Genomic DNA, 17,907 nt, shown 5'->3' with positions numbered 1-17,907 from the left:
GTATTATATTTGAAGTTTTAAAATAATTGATATTTTTTATTTTTAAAATATAATAAATATAACTTTAATTATTAAGTAAATCTTTAAATCTTTAAATTTAAAAACTATTTTAATACTATTTATTAAATTATTTATCTTATCTCTTAAATAAAAATAAAAATAGTATAATATTACTATAAGTAAACATTGCCCCACTTATATATCCTTCTTCACAACCGCAGTTTTTACACCCAGGTACGCGCATCCTGTTCGTTTTACAATACACTATTAACCTACAACAGCAGCCAATTCAAATTGGATATGAGAGACAAAAAGGAAAACATGAACGAACGCCGCAAGAACCCCAACCCGACAGGTGACGCCGGGCAGTCGGTGAGCGCTGGGTCGCAGAGCGGACAGCACGAGTCAACTTTTCGGGTTATTCAGGACGCTTCTGGAAACCGCATGGTTACAATACCGTTAGAGATTTCAGAGATCCTTAACTCTTTCGGGTTGACCACGAATGACATTCTCACGTTGCCGGCGGTGCAGGGTGAGATCGGCCAAATGCCAGTCTCTGTGCGGCATTGGCAAAGCGGTCGCGAGGTGAAGCCTCCATTGGTTTGGAACACTTACCCCGGGAAATACGTGTTCAAATACACACTGGAGAACATAGGGCAAGTACCCCAACTTTTGGACCTGTTCAAGCAGATTCGGGAGCCCAGTGACACCTTCCAGGGCGTGAGGCTCAAGGCTGACGATTCGTCTTCCCTTCTCCGGTTGTATAGACTGAAAGACCTGCCAGGAGCAGCTGAAATGACCGATAAAGTTCCCGAACCGTCTCCTGCTACACCGGAGGTGAACCAGCAGAGGTCCGGTGAAAGACAAATTGCTGAACCTCAGTCACGGGGCAGCGATCAAGAAAATGTTGCACCTCCCAGCAAGCGCCAGAAGAGGAATCGCTGCGTAGGATGCGGCTCTGACAATCACCATCTCGGGAATTGCTTGAAGGCTGGTGATGATGGACTGATGAAGGGTTGCCCTTACTGCAAAACCCTCAGCCATAACGCCAGCAACTGTCAAGACGTCAGGACAGACGATGAGAGGTTCAACTGGTTTGTCAGGAAGCGAGGATGTATGCCAAGCTTCTTAGACTTCAACACCTGGTTCCCTCTGGTGTCTTTTCAGCGCAGCGCCACAGTGCAGAACCGTTTGCCGTGGACGGCTGAGTTCACAAAGTTCAATGCTGATGACATAGATCGAATCCAGAATGCCTTTGACAACCCAGGTCCTGGTAGAGAGTATGAACTCCCAAAGGATCCAAGACTGTGGGACTGGGAGGCGGTTGAGGTGTACCATCAACACCGTGCGAAGAAAGATCAGAAGGCTCTAGACCCTGCAAAAGAGACCGTCATCCATGATGGTATTGTCATGAACAGGAAGCGAGCGGAAATGATCCTGGCTGGGGACTCTTAGTCGACTGCTTGCTGAGATAGAACGCCCTATTCACACAAGTGAGGACAGCAGCGGACGTAAGGTGACTCTGTTGCACTCACAGCAGTTCATGGAGGTATGTGTCTTGGTCGAGTCTAGCCAATGGAATGCAAGATTCAATAGCCTTGAAAATGCAAGTCTCTTCGGTGCCACAATGGGTGTTTGCTTCTGCCGTGAATATGTGACCCGCCCACAACCCTGATCCTTTATGATGTCGTGAATCCACTACTATTCTACTCCAAGTACGCGCAGCACTGTGGCATTCGTGAATTGACTTGCCATCATGCATTTTTCCATGCTGCATCGCCAAGAGGGGTCCCAAGATGCCTTTTGAAGGGACTACTGATCAGTTTCACAAGCTGAGCTGAATATGCTTAACAGAGTCGTAAGAACTTTCACGCAATCTTCATCCTTATTCGCGATAAATAAAATGGCGTCACCACTCACTACAGCCCGCAACAGCGCCATGCCTGATGATCAAAGCCATCTCACTTCTGTCAGAAAGTTCAACGAACATCCAAATGACAAAGGTTATATATGAACCTCGGCTAGTTCCATGTGCTTCCCAAAAGTGTGAGCGACAAGGGCTACAGATAATGTCGAAAAGTCCAGTCACGTTGTGCAAGGGGATAATAGAGTATAGGACATGTATAAACGTCATGGCATACTTCGATATGATGTACAATGCGGCTACGCGTGGTGTAAGCATCAGCTGTCAGGTCTGGCATTCCAGTGTATGCATTCCATGTCCAGTGGTCCCTCCAGGATCATAGCGCAATGTCTAACCCCAAGCCGCATCGATGAAACATCGGTTGACAGCAGATAACATAGGCATCGATGACATGGTAGGATGATATATGTATGTATTGAGCTGGAAGCATTGTAGTTAGAAGCACGACTATCGCTTGTTTGGGACTGTATGTAGCCGGTTGTGGACACTTTGTATCCTCTTCCTCAACTTCCCCTATAGCATCTATCTGTTATTAAACTTGCCCTGACACTTCTGTCTCCTTTTCAACTACCTCTCCTCAAACGCGGTATTTTGGACCCCTGTGACATACTGGAGTGAGGTAAGTCTCTTCATGAGCTCAGCTTGCGGTCGGGCGTGACAGAAAGAGACTGTCTGGAGAAAGTTGAGAAGGGCTTCGTTCAGTTCGGGTGGACTTCGTAGAGGTACCTTGAGGCTTTGGTTGGCTGCAGCGGTGCGCCTGATCAACATCCTGTGGGAGTGGCTAGTCGATGTTGACGGTTTTTCGAGGGAATGTAAAGCAAACTCCGGCCAGGACGAAAGAAGTTTCATCCAAAGAGCGCGATCTTTCTGTATTTCAACTCTGTTAGTCTGAAGGTGTCACAATTGGGAAGATAATCTCACTGGTAAACGAGAAGCTTGCGTCAGATTCGTGAGGCTAGGTGGAAGTAGTTTTCTCCGAAACCGGAGCCCCTTTCCATCTGCTGGCTAAACACAGACACATGTAAATGGTCAGTTGTGCCTGAGCCAGCGTGAGTAATGAGCGAGTCTGTGGTGCAGAACAGTGCGGCAGTGGATTTGACTGGGGGCAACCGATGTCAAAGTCATTCAGTCACTCGCGCTATGCACTCGGCACTCATGGTAGCCGACTGAGTAAATCATCAAATTCATCATAAAATATCCTAAATTCATCAAAAACTTAGACAGATTTAGGATATCCGACCCTAAGCTTAGAGGACGCTGACGCCCCATCCTCAGAGTTTTGTAGCTCAAGCCACTCGTTAACCTTGTCGATACTGTCTTCCTGTCCGTCCTCCTCCCAGTATCCCATCTCCTCCTCTTCACTATCCGATGACACGGCGTCGTCGCCGATAAGAGGTCCACCTGACAGGGCAGCAGCACAGATGATGGACCACTGGAGCTTGATCACATGCTCAAGCAAACGCCGGTCTTTTGTGAGGCGCTTGACTTTGACGATGGTACCAGACTCAACAGGTCGATTGTTTGATATATCATGACACTGCACACCCAGGGTCTCCCGGCATTGGGTGCAATTTTTTGTTGTGCACGCTGAAAGTGGACCGTCGCCGTAACGATGGGTGAGGTGAGCCCTCAAAGCTGTCGATGGATTCCTCTGCGCTCTCAGATCAATATGATCTGTAGCCATGGCTTTGACATTGGAAGGCATCCAGACAAATTGGAGGGAGATGATCGAATAGTTGGGATCATCCTCGCATAACACTGCGCCATAGCACTTCAAGCCGAAATAGGCTCTGCCCCACCACGTATGGAGCTGAGGACTGAGACACAGAAGATTCCAAGGCTTATCGCTCGATTTGACTTCTTCGATGATTTCCTTGTGTGTAGAGTTGGCAGCCGAGGACTGTTGATCAAAGACGATGAACCCGACGTTTTTGAGAATTTTCTCGGTCTTCTCCAGATGATCTCGGTCTTGGTTCCAATGAAAAGGAACAATATGGCAGGCTTCAGGATTAGCCAGGCCAGTGACGATGCACCGGTACTGATCCAGTCTTTTACACTCATCGATCGTTGATTGGGTCCGCGGAACTTGTGTCCTTTGGGATCGGGTGCTTGACGGAGCAGAATCTTTTGGTGCCGGGCTGGTTGAAGGCGGAGGAGATAGGACAGTGTACTTGTCACGCTTGAAGACTGTTCTAAATCAGTATGAGAAGAAGCAATAAGGTGTTATTGTACTTACAATGAGTGGTGAGTTCCCCAAGTCCGTGGATAGCGTTAAAAACATAAAATCCTCCTAAATTGGAAACGGTCCGGAGATCTTCAAGTGGCATTCCCATAAGGTAGCAGAACTGGATATGATTCAAAGTAGGCCAGGGTGGCTCCATTGCGGCAATCTTCTTTTCTATGACCTCAATCCGATCAAGGCGGGCGTTCATCTCATGCACAGGAATCTCATGGAGAGGGGAAAGGTCAGTCACCGCTTTAACCTGCAACATGGTAGCGGTACGTTGGCGTTTCGTGTTGAATGTGTTCGAAAAAGAATTGAAAAGGATGAAAAGTTGACTGCGGTGCAAGTGGAATAAGGTAGGTAAACATATCAATTTTTTAGATTCGTTGCAGAAAGCCAGTTTGGACGAGACCCACAGTCCTCTAAACTTAGGAGAGCCTGTGCTAAATCTTTAGAAGCTTAGGGTGGGTCTTATGATGACTTTAGGATTGGATGTCTAAGGATGAGTTTAGGAGCAAGCTCCACTGCGCAAGAGAAGAAAAGACCATATGCTTGACTACGTTCCATAGGTGCTGACGAAAATTGACAGGCGGTTCAGGTTACACAAGCCACTGCACACAGCCCCGTCTTCAGTCGACCCCGCCAGTGAACAACCTTCGCACCCAAAACCTTGACCTCCAACTAAGTTTCTCTACTGATTTAAGCCCTCAGCCACAATCTCAACTGCAAATAACACGATGGTCCCTCCGACTCCTCAGCCAAGATTCATCACTGCTACCAAGAACGACAACGATGGCAACCCACGAGCCGGCACAAGCCTCTTCATCTTCGGCGCGACCTCGAGTCGAACGCGTGGAGAGCCTCATCCCAGTTGAGGACTACGAACTTCGACTTGCGCTCATCGAAAGCATCCGAGCGGCATTACAGCCTTTTCGCGGCCCTGGAAAGCCTGATCTCACCGGATTGGAGTTTTCGTACCTCATCAACATGCCGCTCGATAAATTGCGAAACCTCAAACCATTGCTTCCCGACTTATCCGGCACCCTCGAACCCCTTATTAATAAATTAGGCAATGTGACTTGGTGGTATGAGTCTGAACCGAAGTCTATATTGAAAAAAGTCCATGCTAATACTTATGAGTCCTTCAAAAGGCCGCATACAAGATCGAGTTTCCTGAACGGTCCCAGGGCAACTCCTCCGCAAAGACTGTCAGCGTCAAAGGGAAAGCGCCTCAGCGTGTCACCCCTCAGGGCTCTGTCACAAAGCCCGGATCACCCAACAAATCAAACGCCGATGGAAAACGTTCAGCATCAGAGGAGAACACCTTACTCAAAGCTATCGCAAATCCCTCTGAGGCGAGTTCTGTGGCGACAAACAAGGGCACTGAGGCCGGTCGAAGCGAGGCTCTCCGAAAGGAGTGTTTGGAGCTCGATGGCAACTACTGTGCGGTGACCGGTACCAGCGACCCTCATGTCTGCCATATTGTTCCCTTCGCTTGGTCCAAGCATGAGGAGAACTTTGAGGTTACCAAGCGCTTGATGCCCGCCCTCCAATTAGTGATCGACATCCAACCCCCCGAGCTCAAACTTGAAGCCATGGGCAAGCTGCAAGAAGGTGTCGGTTGTACTGACCGACTCTGGAACATGGTGTGTCTGAGCCCCCAGCTTCACAAGTGGTGGGACCATGCGTACTTCGGCCTGAAGTACTATGGCAGAAATGATTCTGAGGAAGAGGGCTTTGTCGAGATCCATCTCCAGTTTGTGTGGATGCCACGTAACATCTCTCAACTAGCAGCGCAACAAATCGACCTGGATCAGCAGGCAGATCGATCCACAGGTCTTTCAGCCAACCTCAGCCATTACTACGGAGGGCAGACAAATACATCATGCACAGAGAGCTGCAGCGACTGCGAGGCTACCCGAAGAGTCAAAGCATATGATAGCACCGGCCGCCCTATCGTGAACGGCCAGATTATTGTGGTCAAACGTCGCGAGGAGGATGCCCCTCTCTTTGAGGCTATGATCAAGATCCAATGGGCTGTCATTCGTGCTGCAGCTATCTCAGGTGGAGCTCTTGCTCCTGGGGAATTTCGGTCGTTCAGTGAAGACTCGGATGGAGAAGAGGCTGATTCACCAACAGCGGTTGAGGAAGAGGATCTTTTATCAACTGCCGAACGTATTCGCGACTGGTTGGACCATACATAGAGGACATTTATCACAACAGATTCCGATAGCCTTTTGTCACTTTTGCAACTCACAAGGGCTTCAAGCGTGCGTACACAGAAGGGCAATGTTTTGTAAAACTCATCATAAATTATGACAATCTCATCATAAGATATCCCAAACTCATCCTAAACTACCCTCAGACTCATCTAAGGCTCCTATGTCCACGACTGGCTTACTGTCGGGCTCGCCAACATCTAACACCAACCTAGGATTTGAGGGTTGAAATGACGCTCGAGACAGCAGCCACGAGATATGGAATGTGACATCTAGCAAGCCAGGTTGTCCACCAAGGTACCTGGTCCCGTAGACAGAGTCGGTGATGACGCTGGACCTGGGCTCAATGTTGCCGATCGGCTGGGGCTCAATGTCGTGGATCGACACCGCCCATCGTATCCCTTGTCATACTCCTTCTCCTCGTGGAGTTCACTCTTCAACAACCGAATAGTTTCTTCGTCCTGCTGGATCGTGCGGTTGCTGCGTCGGACTGCCTGTTTGAGTTTCTTGATTTCCCCGTCCGAGCGGGGGCTCTTGGCCGCGATCTTGGATTGTCTTTTGGCAACCCCAACCTTCTTTGTCTTCTTCCCCATGAGGGCGCGAAGGTGCTGTTTGATGGTCCTGGCCTGAGCTTTGCGACGCTTAGTCTTTGACTGCCTCTCGTAGCGGGCGCTTTGGGCTTCAGCAAGAAAGGAGTTAGTGACATTGCTACCGGAGCCATTGTATTTACTTGCCTCCGGCTGTCTGAGTCGGGCGCTCAGTTACCATCGGCTCTTCAGCGTCTATGGACAAGGGTCAGTGAGATTGCCATCGGGGTCACTGTATTTGTTTACCATCGTTGTTGTCAGGTTGGCTAGTAATGGCGGCATCATCTTGCTCTTCGCTGGGGCGTCCCCGCCAGATGTTGGCATTGGGGTATGCGGCAGCGGCTCTGGCTGCCCACCCGTTTCCCTTGCTACCATTCTTGATGCTCTCTTCAGACCATCGTGTGTTGCAAAGGGCGGCGCAGATGCACGCCAAGCTCATGGGGCGAGACTGTTTTTTTGTCCCTGCTTTTCCGAGAGGATGGTTGTACACTTTGTTCGTTGAGGTGGCAGTCTTCAAATGAGTGGCCTGGTAAACCCATTCTGTCTTCTCGGGCTCGGACTGGAGGTGAACCCATTTGTTGAACTCTTCACGGAACCTCTCGTTCCAGAGCTCGTCAAGGGGCCGGTTCTCATTATCACATGACTGTCCCTTGTACAACAGGTAAGGGGCCGGCAGTGCGTGGTCAGGGTCCCGGGCCTCGCTCATTGCGTAGACTTGAAGATGTGTTGAGAGGGGAATGTGATGAGGATGTGAGGATAGGGGGGTGTGAGGAAATGATGAACAGAAAATCTGGTTGAATAGGTGGAGCGCCAAGGATTTGTGCTGGGTAGTGAGAGAAGGCCCGGTGTGAGTCTTGAAGAGATGAAGATATGCACAAGAGAAGAGGGTGCTCTGTCTCGTCGAATGTGACAAAGGCTCGGAGAAGGGACGACTGTTGAAGTGCTACCTTTCCATCGGTTTGTTCACAGGTCGTGTGTCTGCCCTAGTCACATTGGCGGAGTGGGTATAGAAGTGGAATGATTGTAGGTAAGATATATAAGCGGCCAGTCTTTGGTTTGGTTGGGTCTTCCATGGTGACTATTGGTCTTGTCAGTTCCACGTCACAACGCACCGCAAAAGACTCCTCAAGGAAGAAGGCCAACTTACTCGGTTCTCAATGAGCCATCATGGTACGTGTATATAGACGCTTCCGCAGAGCTGTTGCCGCCAGCATGCGTCGATGCGAGGGCACTGTGTTGACTTGTATATGATAAGAAATGAGATGGGGATGCACCGAATGAAAGCTGTGGTGGTTGGGATGAACGAGGTTTTTGTAGTTGAGAATTTCAGGCAGCAGGACGATTGTGTTCTGGGATTCCTCTCGCTTCTTTTTGTTCCTCCGTGATTGATAGGCAACAGTTGTTGTGTGTGTGATATTTGGTCGCAAAGAGCTGTGCACATAAAAACGGTAGGATTTTGTTATGCTTGTTTGCCGCCAGCCAGGCAACTTGAGACTGATGCTGCTCGCGTGAGATGAGGCTCTCCCAGGGCTCAGTTTCGGGTCACACCGGGGGGGAAGCTGACAGCGCTTCTTACAGTTCATGGTCGGCAAAACGGCCGCGATGCATAGTTGCCAAGGTGACAAGGTGACTTGCCTTGCTTGCGATCAAGATCCGGTGAGAGTTCAAATGGGAAAGCTTGTCGAAATTGATGGTTGATCAGAAGAATATGAAGTAGATGCTTGTCGGGAAAGGTAAGCGCGCCAGACTCATGAGGCTAGTATTAGGAGATTGCTTATTGCACTGAGAAATCGCCATGTGTGAGATGAGTGAGGCTGCGCTGCGGTGGGTAGGATGAGTTGGAGCTGAGGCGAAGGGGAGCAAAAGCTAAGGTGGAGAGCAGAACAGTGCGAGTGTGGGGGCAGATGATAAAGTGGGGCAGAGATATCCGCCCAGCACACCTCAGCAATCAGGGTACCTGGATTCTTGGATACAGGGGACAGCTAACGTTGAACCTTTGAAAGTTAGGTAGCCTAACACTAAGGTAGTGTATCATAAGACGCCACAGTGCTAGCATGGACTTCTCGGGCTGCAGCCTTTTTAAAATTCCTCAACTTATCTGCTGAAATTTCTGGTCGGAATGAAAACGAGCCGCGCTTATGATGCCGTCAATCGCATGACTTAGTGGAAGCCAAGTTTGACTTCTTAACGAACTGACCATAGGTAAGCAAGCACCAAGCTCAACCCATTCGTACTTCGTACGCCGTATTCCGTATGGCCCCACCATCAGCAATCATGACTCCGCGCTAAACCCATTATAGTGCCTTGGAGCGCTGCGCACCTTGGTCCGAATTGATGGTATATAATCAGAAGGGAGTCGACAACATACGACTGCGCGAGATCATGACAGCCTCAAAGCATGGATGCGGACAACAACTTTGGTCCCCAGCGAGCGGGTATTTTTGACTTCACCATTCTCTTTGAGCAAAGTATTCTATCTCTCCTCCCGACTGGTCTGTTCATCTTGCTTGTGCCGCTGAGACTCTATGTCCTTTGGAACAATGAAAGAGTCACCGAAACTGGCTTCTTGCTATGGGCAAAAATGGTAAGCAGTCACTTCTTCTTGATACTTATGCTAACAAAATAGGTTACGATTGCCAGCTACGCTTGTCTTCAAACCACCTTGCTTGTCCTCTGGTGCCGACAAAACTCGACAAAAACAGCCATCGCTGAGCCCGTCCTTGGCTTGGTCGAAGCTTTTGCACTTGCCGCTCTGTCTTTTATCGAACACCGAAACTCCAGAAAGCCATCCAAGTTGATAGGAGCATTCCTTGTCATCACCATCATCCTCGACGTTGCCCTCGTCCGCACCTTTTGGCTACGATCGATGCACAGTATTGCGGCTGTGTTCACTGGTTCGTTTGCGATCAAGACAGTTCTCTTGATTCTCGAAGAAACACCAAAGACAGTACTTGGCGAAAAGAAAAAGATACACGAGACATCGTCGGGGGTGGTCAACAGGAGTTTCTTCTGGTGGTTGAATGGACTCTTTCTGCAAGGCCATCGCACGATTCTTGAGACTGATGACCTACAGGCGATAGACTCAAAGTTTGATACAGACCATGTATCAGCGCCGTTGGAGAAACAGTGGGAACGAGGTAAGTCCTGACTGCGGCATTCCCGAACCTTGTTACTGTATGTCTAACAGTTGCAGCCCGCAACAGTGGCCAGCCCAGTCTCTTGAAGAGCACTTTCCTCGCATACAAGTGGCAATTCGCCGCCGGCATCATCCCTCGACTCCTCCACAGCGGCTTCAACTTTGCGCAACCCTTCCTCATCCAATCCGTCATCCTGCTCGTCAGCAAAAAGGAAATGTCGGTCCAAACTTCCAGCGGGCTCATCGGAGCAACAGTCCTCATCTACCTCGGCCTCGCCATTTCTGGCGCGTGGCACAAGCACATGTCTTACCAGTTGGTGACTATGTACAGAGGTGGACTGGTGTCGTTAATCTTCAAGAAGACGCTCAAACTAAAAACCTCGTCAATCAAAGACTCTGCACCTGTTACGCTCATGACGGCGGACGTGGAGACTATTGTTGCGGCTGGTGCGTCGGTCCATGACATGTGGGCAAATATGCTTGAACTGCCTGTGGGGATTTATCTGCTTTATCGTCAAGTTGGTAAGCCAAGCTTGCTTGTGCTGGTTCCAACCGTCAGTGAGTACTCTATCCCGTGTCAGACCAAGCTAACGATCAAGTCACAACAATTGTCAGCGGCATCATCTCTCCAGCCATGGAGCCAGCGACAGTGAAGTGGAACGAAGCTGTTCAGAAGCGAGTTGGCGAGACATCAAATATGCTCAATCAGATGAAGGGTATAAAAATGATGGGTTTGACGGATTTCTTTCTCAAAATGGTGCAAGGCTTCAGAGTCAGAGAGCTCAAAGTTTCTGCCAGGTTCCGATGGTTGCTCGTCTACTTCAATGCACTTGGTAAGTAGCCTCATGATTGCGCGGCATCGCTAACGGTACAGCCATGATTTCTGCCCAGTTGACTCCGGTGGTTGTCATCATGTCTGCAATCTACTGGACCAAGGCAGATGAAGGTCTGAGTGTCGCAGAAGCATTCACATCATTATCCTTGATTTCTGTTGTGACTCAACCACTTGTCATGATTCTCGTCTCTTTGATGCAGATTGCAGGTGTTCTCGGGGGCAGTGGCAGAATTCAAGCGTTCTTGCTCCTGGATGAGCAAGTTGTTGCCAAGGAGACAGTGGATGTTGATGCTATCGCCATACAAAACGCCAGCTTTCAGACGCCCGATGGAAAGTCCTTGCTCGCTGATATCAACCTCCAAATCTCGCCCGGGACACTCAGCATGCTCGTGGGTAGAGTAGGCTGCGGAAAATCGTCACTCTTGAAAGCGATCATCGGCGAGCTTATACCAGCAGAGGGGACAGTCAAGGCCGAGGATTCTCTTGCGTACTGCGACCAGATACCATGGCTCCGAAACACCACAATTCGAGAGAACATCGTTGGACAGTCGCCGATGGACGACAAGTGGCTATCGACAGTTCTTCATGCTTGCGCTTTGGACGAGGATCTCCATCAATTGCCCCAGGGTCAAGAGACAATTGTTGGCTCTGGTGGAGTGGCTTTGAGTGGAGGCCAAAAGCAGCGGGTTGCCCTTGCACGGGCTGTCTACTCGCGAAAGAAGCTCGTTATACTTGATGATGTCTTCAGCAGCCTTGACAAAACGACTGCAGATACAGTCTTCCATCGCCTCCTGGGAGCGGATGATTTGTTTCGGATGAGCACTGTTGTCTTGGTTACCAGTAACGGTATGAGCTCTCCCGATTTGAAGCTTTTCTGACTGTTTAGTTCACTACCTGCCATTCGCGGACTTTGTAACAGTGATTGAAAACGGTCGCATCACGCGCAATCAAGTTCCATACTCTCAACTCGAAGCCACCGAAACTCTAAACACTATCGCACCAATCGAAAGTCAGCAACTTGTCCAGAAGGATATAGTCAAGCTTACTCCGAAGAAGGAAATTGATTTGGCTCGGAAGACTGGGGATACAGATTGCTACAAGATATATGTCAGGTCAATGGGTTGGAAAGTGATTAGCATCATCTTTCCACTTTCTGTGATTGGTGCCGTACTTGAAGCCATGCCTCGTGAGTACTGAGCTTATCGTTCAGATGGAGCTAATGATATAGAAATTTGGTTACGAATTTGGACGGAGGAAGGTAAGGGCTCGAAGGATGCTCATTACGCGGGAGGATACATAGGGCTGGTCGTTGCTTCAATGGTCCTGGCGCTCGTAAACATTGAGTAAGTGAAATGCATAAAAGTGTGCCTCGCTGACCTTTAGTTACTTCCTCATTGTTGGCGTCGAAAAGTCATCAAACAACCTCCATGAGCAGCTTTTGAATTCTGTGTGCAGGTGCGTATGCCGTCAGGCTTTGGACCCGCCGGGTTCATCCAGGTGTTTTGAACTAATCTATGTTCGACAGAGCCCCTTTGCACTTCTTTACATCAACCGAAAGCGGCAGCATCTTGAACCGGTAGGCGACACCGTATTTCCAGGGACTTTACTGACCCTAGTAGCTTCAGCCAGGACATGACACTTATCGACATGTCTCTCCCACTAGCATTCTACCTAGCACTCGATTGTAAGCACTTCCTCACTGCCAGACTCCGCTAACCCTCCCAGTGACATTGCGATGCCTGGTTCAGGTCGGGGTAGTGGCTTCGGGAGCGAGTTACTTTGGCGCATTTCTGCCCATCTCGTTCTTGGCTCTGTACCTCATCCAAAAGTACTACCTGCGCACTTCCAGACAGATGCGACTCTTGGATCTCGAAGCCAAGACACCACTCTACACACAATTCACGGAGATTACAGCTGGACTCGCAACTATTCGCTCATTCGGATGGACAAATGAGTTTCTCGATGAAAGCTTCCGCATGCTCAATACATCTCAAAAGCCTTTTTATTTAATGTTTTGTATTCAGCGATGGTTGGAGCTGGTACTTGACCTCTTTGTTGCTGGGATGGCCATCCTACTTGTCACGATTGCCCTGCGGATTCCTGGCACCACTAGCGAGGGCGCAATCGGGCTCGCCATGGTGAACCTGCTAGGGCTGAATATGACACTAACAACGGTGATTGATCAATGGACGACCCTGGAGACTTCGCTTGGAGCTATTGCTCGGCTGAAGTCGTTCATCAGCAACACCCCAAACGAGAATAAGCAGGGTGAGACTGAAGTCCCAGATAATTGGCCTGGGGGTAAAATTGTGTTTGATGGAGTGACTGCATCATACAGGTACGTGAGAGTTTCTACGGAGAATCCGGACTAACAACCCAGCGATGAGTCGCAAGCTGTACTTCGTGATGTTTCTCTTACCATTGAAGCTGGGCAAAAGGTCTGCATATGTGGACGTACTGGAAGGTAGTAACCACTCCCAATCGATGAATGAGCTGACATCTCAGTGGCAAATCATCTTTGATCCTTTCTATCCTACGCCTACTCGAGCTACAATCAGGAAGCATTCATATCGACGGCAAAGACCTAGCATCAATACCACGCCAACACATTCGATCCCAGATAACAACAATCCCTCAAGATCCAGTGAGCCTCTCAGGCACAGTACGACACAATCTTGACCCTGAGGCACTTGTCCAAGCGGATGAAATTCTCGTTGAAGCTCTGAAAAAGACTACCCTATGGGCAACCATTGAAACACGCGGTGGACTTGATGCTGATCTGAGCGAGCTTGGCTTTTCGGTTGGACAACGCCAATTGTTTTGTCTCGCACGAGCCTTACTCTCACACTCAAAGGTCGTCCTCCTTGATGAACCAACCAGCAGTGTTGATAATGCGACCGATAAAGACGTTCGACGTATCATTCGAGAGGTTATGCAAGGCCGAACAGTGATTGAAGTCTCTCACCGTCTTGACTACGTGACAGACTTTTATCTCGCTGTTGTTATGAAGGATGGACGAGTCATCGAGACTGGCGACCCAAAGGAGTTACTCGCCCAGAACTCGGCTTTGAAGGCACTGCGGGGATAGTACCACTCTCACCATGCAGATCGATCTTCTTATATACATCTCATCTCATCTATTGTACATTAAATCTATTATACTTTTGTCTATCCGTTCCCAATCTAATCGCTCTTTGAAGGCCACTTTATCCTTCGCTCTGCCCTCACATACAGGTTATTCGGTCGAATCAATTGAAACATCGGATCATACTCAACAGGTCCGTCTTGTGCAAGACTGAACTTGTATCGATACACCAACTTGGGCAGGAAGACCTTGACTTCTTGTAGAGCAAAGTTGAAACCAACGCACATACGAGGACCAGTGGCGAAAGGAATGTATGAGGCATTGGGGCGGTTCTTGACACGGTCGGTGTCCCATCGGTCAGGATCAAACAGAGCTGGGTTATCCCAAATCTTGGTGTTGTTGTGGATGTGGTGAAGTGCGGGGATGACGATTGAGTCCTTGGGCAGCTTATAGCCACCGGGGAGGATCATGTCAACAGATGCTGTTCGTGCAGGTTGATATGAAGGGTTGTGTCGCCTTTGTGTCTCCTTGATGTACTTGTCAAGGAAGGTAAGTTTGTTGGTCAGGTCAGCTGTGATTTGGGTGTTTTCGTCAAAGCCGTTGTCGACCATCTCTTGAAGAAGTCTCTCTTGCATACCGGGGTAGGCAACGAGGCCGTACAGCAGCCACGACAGAAGAGAACTGGTTGTTGTGAAACCGGCGCCAGTGGCAACAACAAGAGGCTCCATGATGCGCTCACGAGGAAGCTTGTTGCCCTTGCTGTCGCTAGCACGAAGGACGTAGTCGACCATGTTCTCGGCCTGGACAGCAGCATCTTGTAGCTCCAAGTCGCCCTCACCCTTGGAAGCATTCTCGACAGACTCCTTCATCATCAACTCCATGTGAGCACGAGCATCACGAAGACGTTGAGGATCACCGAACGGGAGGTTCTTGTACCAGCTACCCATCGAAGTGATCTTCTTGTTGAGTTCCAGAGACTGCGCAATTCTCATCACCATGGCATGAGGTCGTGCATCAGGAGAGGTAAAGTGTTGAAAGTCCATGCCAAGCACCAACTTGCCAACAGCCTGAGAACCTAGCTTCAACATGTAGGGATACACGTTCCAAGCCTCGTCGCGCTCATCAAGCTCGTCAAAAACCTTGAACGCATCCTCAACAGTCTTTTGCATGGTAGGAGCGTAATGTCGCACAGCCTTGGGACCAAGAGCAGGAGGCAGAAACTTGTGCACCTCTTTCCACTCTTCTGTATCGGTGTCACCAAGGAAAACACCAGCCTCCTTGTTCTTGATGGGAAACAGAGGGTGACCTTCAATGATGCGCTTTGAGAAAAAGTCTGTCTCGCCGAAAACAACGTTGGCCAACTTGGGATCATTTGTGTGATAAATTGTGCTGCCCATGTTGGTGGTCTTGAAGAGAGGGCCGTACTTCTCGAATAACCGTTGGTGGTTGCCGAGATGGTCAGGGTAGACTTCAAAATAGTTGCCTACAAGAGGCAGACCTTTTGGGCCTGGGACCTCACGAACAGCTTTTCCATCGATAGTGACGGAAATGTCATCAGCAGCGAGGACGTCTGCGACGGTTGTCAAAGCATCAGACTCGGTGACAAAACCAATGCCTAAAAATTAGCGACATCACCTTAGTCGGTGAATCGACTTACCGGATGGATCAACAATCGCAAAATGCGACGCCACCAAATGCTGAAGACCCTGCTCGTCCAATGACGTAGGGATCTCAATTTCTTGGGCGGTTGAAGGGTCCTCACCCATAAGATGGAAGCGTTTAGTAGCCATGATGAATTGAATGCTGAGAATTGTCTAGCAAATGACAGGCTGCTACGGAGAGACTGTCTATATAGACCACCGACGTTAGATGAGCCGAGGCTCAGAGCCTCAACTCTGAGTGGATCTCCAAACCTTGCAATCTGTCGGTAGATATGGATCGATATGGAAAGGGGTGAAGATTTTGACGCATGGACGGGATGATTCGGTGGCGCATTAAATCTCCGCTGTGCGCCGGGTGAGTACTTAGGTTTCGGGCGTGGCGTGCACTATTGGACGGGTATCGCTGATTAGACTAAATTAGCTTATTCGTATGGAAATAACGCATTTCGAGTCATGACAGGTCTTATTGGTACAGAACATGCTGGCTTATCGTGTGAACAGCTCCGACGGCATTTACGGACCCATTGAGACCGAATTCCGTGCCTCGGTCAATTCAACCTTGTATCCATGTTGTAATCGGGTTTATATCCTTTGTTAGTTGGTGAAAAATCATGAAACGGAGCAAGCAAGGCCAAGCACGGTCTCTCGGCCGTTCCGGACCCACAGTCGGCCGAGAAAACACCTTGGAGCCTCGGTTTGACCTGATGAGGAAATTACCTGGCCAATCCTCGAGATGGTATTTGATTGTCTTCATATAACCCTCCTGCGCTCCGTAATTGTTTTTCTATACTGGCAAAGAAAATGGCTTCGTTTACTGCTAAAGAAGTAGCTGCTCACAGCACTCGTGATGATTGTTGGACAATCATCAACGGAAAAGGTACGTTTGTTTTTTGGATCTGGCGGTGAGATTTTCCTGACGATTTAGTTTATGATGTTACGAAATACATTGAGGACCATCCTGGTGGTGCGGATGTTTTGATTGAAGTTGCTGGAAAAGACTCGACGGTCGAGTTTGACAATGCAGGTCATTCTGAAGATGCCTTTGAGATTATGGAGGAGTATCTCATCGGGACGTACAGTGGTGCTCCTGTGCGAGGCGCACCCAAAGCTGTGACGCTTAAAAAGGCGGCGCCAAAGGCTGTTGTTGGGAGTAGCTTTACTTCAACGGCACTCACCGCTACAGCTGCTATTTCTGTCGGCGCTGTAGCAATCCAAGCATACAGATTGAACCCCGAGATGTTGAACTCCTTACCCAAGCTCAAGACCAGCAGCTCAGGACCTGGATTTCTAGAAGGATTCCTGATCGCCTCAGCGCTCTTCACCGTCGCTGGTACAATCACCGCCAAGAAACTCTCCAAACATCTTCACTTTGAAGAAGGCGGCTTCATGAGTTACGCTCCTCACAAGAAGATGCCAAAAGTCACAAAAGTCAACCCCCTCATACAACGAGGCTGGCTCGACCCAACAACATATCACGCCCTCCCCCTAACAGAGAAGGAATTAATCGCCCCCAACGTCTACCGCCTCGTCTTCAGCCTGCCAACACCCACTACAGTCCTCGGTCTCCCGACAGGCCAACATCTCGCTATCAAAGCTGAGATCGACGGACAGGTCGTCAACCGCTCTTATACACCCATCTCCAACAACAACGACCTCGGAAAACTGGAGCTCGTTATCAAATGCTACCCCGGCGGTCTCTTAACAGGAAAATACCTCGCCAATCTTTCTCTCGGCGATGAAGTTTCCTTCCGCGGTCCAAAGGGCGCAATGCGCTATAAGAACGGTCTATGTAAACGAATAGGCATGCTCGCAGGCGGAACAGGTATAACGCCAATGTTTCAGATCATCCGCGCCATTTGTGAAGATGATCGCGATCTGACGCAGGTGAGCCTCATTTACGCGAACCGCTCAGAGCAAGATATTCTTCTGCGCGATGAACTCGAAACTTTCGCGCGTCGATACCCCCAGAATTTCAGACTATACTACGTTGTGGAAAAGGCACCGAAGAATTGGGCTTTTGGCACAGGTTTCGCTACACAGGAACTCATGGAGGAAAAGTTCCCCGCGCCAAGTGTTGACGCGAAGATCATGCTGTGCGGACCACCGGGGATGGTAAAGGCGGCTAAGACGTCGCTTGGCAACCTTGGGTTCAAGCAGCCTGGAGCTTCTGCCAAGATGAGCGATCACATCTTTTGCTTCTAGACTTGTGTACCTAATAATATTACCTGTGCCCCCC

General features: G+C 49.3%; 7 protein-coding genes across 7 annotated transcripts; 4 read left to right on the top strand and 3 right to left on the bottom strand.

The window, feature by feature from the left end:
- Positions 1-321: 321 nt before the first annotated feature.
- On the top strand, positions 322-1,455 carry FTJAE_13805 (uncharacterized protein; the record flags this gene model as incomplete). The annotated part of the gene is made up of 1 exon (XM_037346983.1): positions 322-1,455. The coding sequence occupies one exon, from the start codon at positions 322-324 to the stop codon at positions 1,453-1,455; it is 1,134 nt and encodes a 377-aa protein (XP_037199180.1).
- A 1,685-nt stretch (positions 1,456-3,140) lies between these two features.
- On the bottom strand, positions 3,141-4,416 carry FTJAE_13804 (uncharacterized protein; the record flags this gene model as incomplete). Its single annotated transcript, XM_037346982.1, has 2 exons — positions 3,141-4,111; positions 4,161-4,416. The coding sequence occupies 2 exons, from the start codon at positions 4,414-4,416 to the stop codon at positions 3,141-3,143; spliced, it is 1,227 nt and encodes a 408-aa protein (XP_037199179.1).
- Positions 4,417-4,940: 524 nt separating this feature from the next.
- Positions 4,941-6,352, top strand: FTJAE_13803 (uncharacterized protein; the record flags this gene model as incomplete). Its single annotated transcript, XM_037346981.1, has 2 exons — positions 4,941-5,222; positions 5,300-6,352. 2 exons carry the CDS (start codon positions 4,941-4,943, stop codon positions 6,350-6,352), a joined length of 1,335 nt encoding a protein of 444 aa, XP_037199178.1.
- A 287-nt stretch (positions 6,353-6,639) lies between these two features.
- FTJAE_13802 (uncharacterized protein) lies at positions 6,640-7,660 on the bottom strand (the record flags this gene model as incomplete). The annotated part of the gene is made up of 3 exons (XM_037346980.1): positions 6,640-7,039; positions 7,098-7,149; positions 7,201-7,660. 3 exons carry the CDS (start codon positions 7,658-7,660, stop codon positions 6,640-6,642), a joined length of 912 nt encoding a protein of 303 aa, XP_037199177.1.
- A 1,692-nt stretch (positions 7,661-9,352) lies between these two features.
- FTJAE_13801 (Canalicular multispecific organic anion transporter 2) lies at positions 9,353-14,013 on the top strand (the record flags this gene model as incomplete). Its single annotated transcript, XM_037346979.1, has 13 exons — positions 9,353-9,538; positions 9,581-10,091; positions 10,142-10,612; positions 10,672-10,923; positions 10,965-11,771; positions 11,812-12,111; positions 12,154-12,268; positions 12,309-12,380; positions 12,451-12,501; positions 12,545-12,609; positions 12,651-13,263; positions 13,488-13,725; positions 13,780-14,013. 13 exons carry the CDS (start codon positions 9,353-9,355, stop codon positions 14,011-14,013), a joined length of 3,915 nt encoding a protein of 1,304 aa, XP_037199176.1.
- Positions 14,014-14,108: 95 nt separating this feature from the next.
- FTJAE_13800 (cytochrome P450 monooxygenase oxidoreductase) lies at positions 14,109-15,800 on the bottom strand (the record flags this gene model as incomplete). The annotated part of the gene is made up of 2 exons (XM_037346978.1): positions 14,109-15,625; positions 15,668-15,800. 2 exons carry the CDS (start codon positions 15,798-15,800, stop codon positions 14,109-14,111), a joined length of 1,650 nt encoding a protein of 549 aa, XP_037199175.1.
- Positions 15,801-16,472: 672 nt separating this feature from the next.
- FTJAE_13799 (cytochrome-b5 reductase) lies at positions 16,473-17,873 on the top strand (the record flags this gene model as incomplete). Its single annotated transcript, XM_037346975.1, has 2 exons — positions 16,473-16,548; positions 16,597-17,873. The coding sequence occupies 2 exons, from the start codon at positions 16,473-16,475 to the stop codon at positions 17,871-17,873; spliced, it is 1,353 nt and encodes a 450-aa protein (XP_037199174.1).
- Between the last annotated feature and the right edge of the window lie 34 nt (positions 17,874-17,907).

This window comes from Fusarium tjaetaba (assembly GCF_013396195.1).
Source record: "Fusarium tjaetaba strain NRRL 66243 chromosome Unknown NRRL66243_c0000480, whole genome shotgun sequence".
Lineage (NCBI taxonomy): Eukaryota > Fungi > Ascomycota > Sordariomycetes > Hypocreales > Nectriaceae > Fusarium > Fusarium tjaetaba.
The sequence above is the reverse complement of the archived record's forward strand: the minus strand, read 5'-3'. Positions and strand labels throughout refer to the sequence as shown.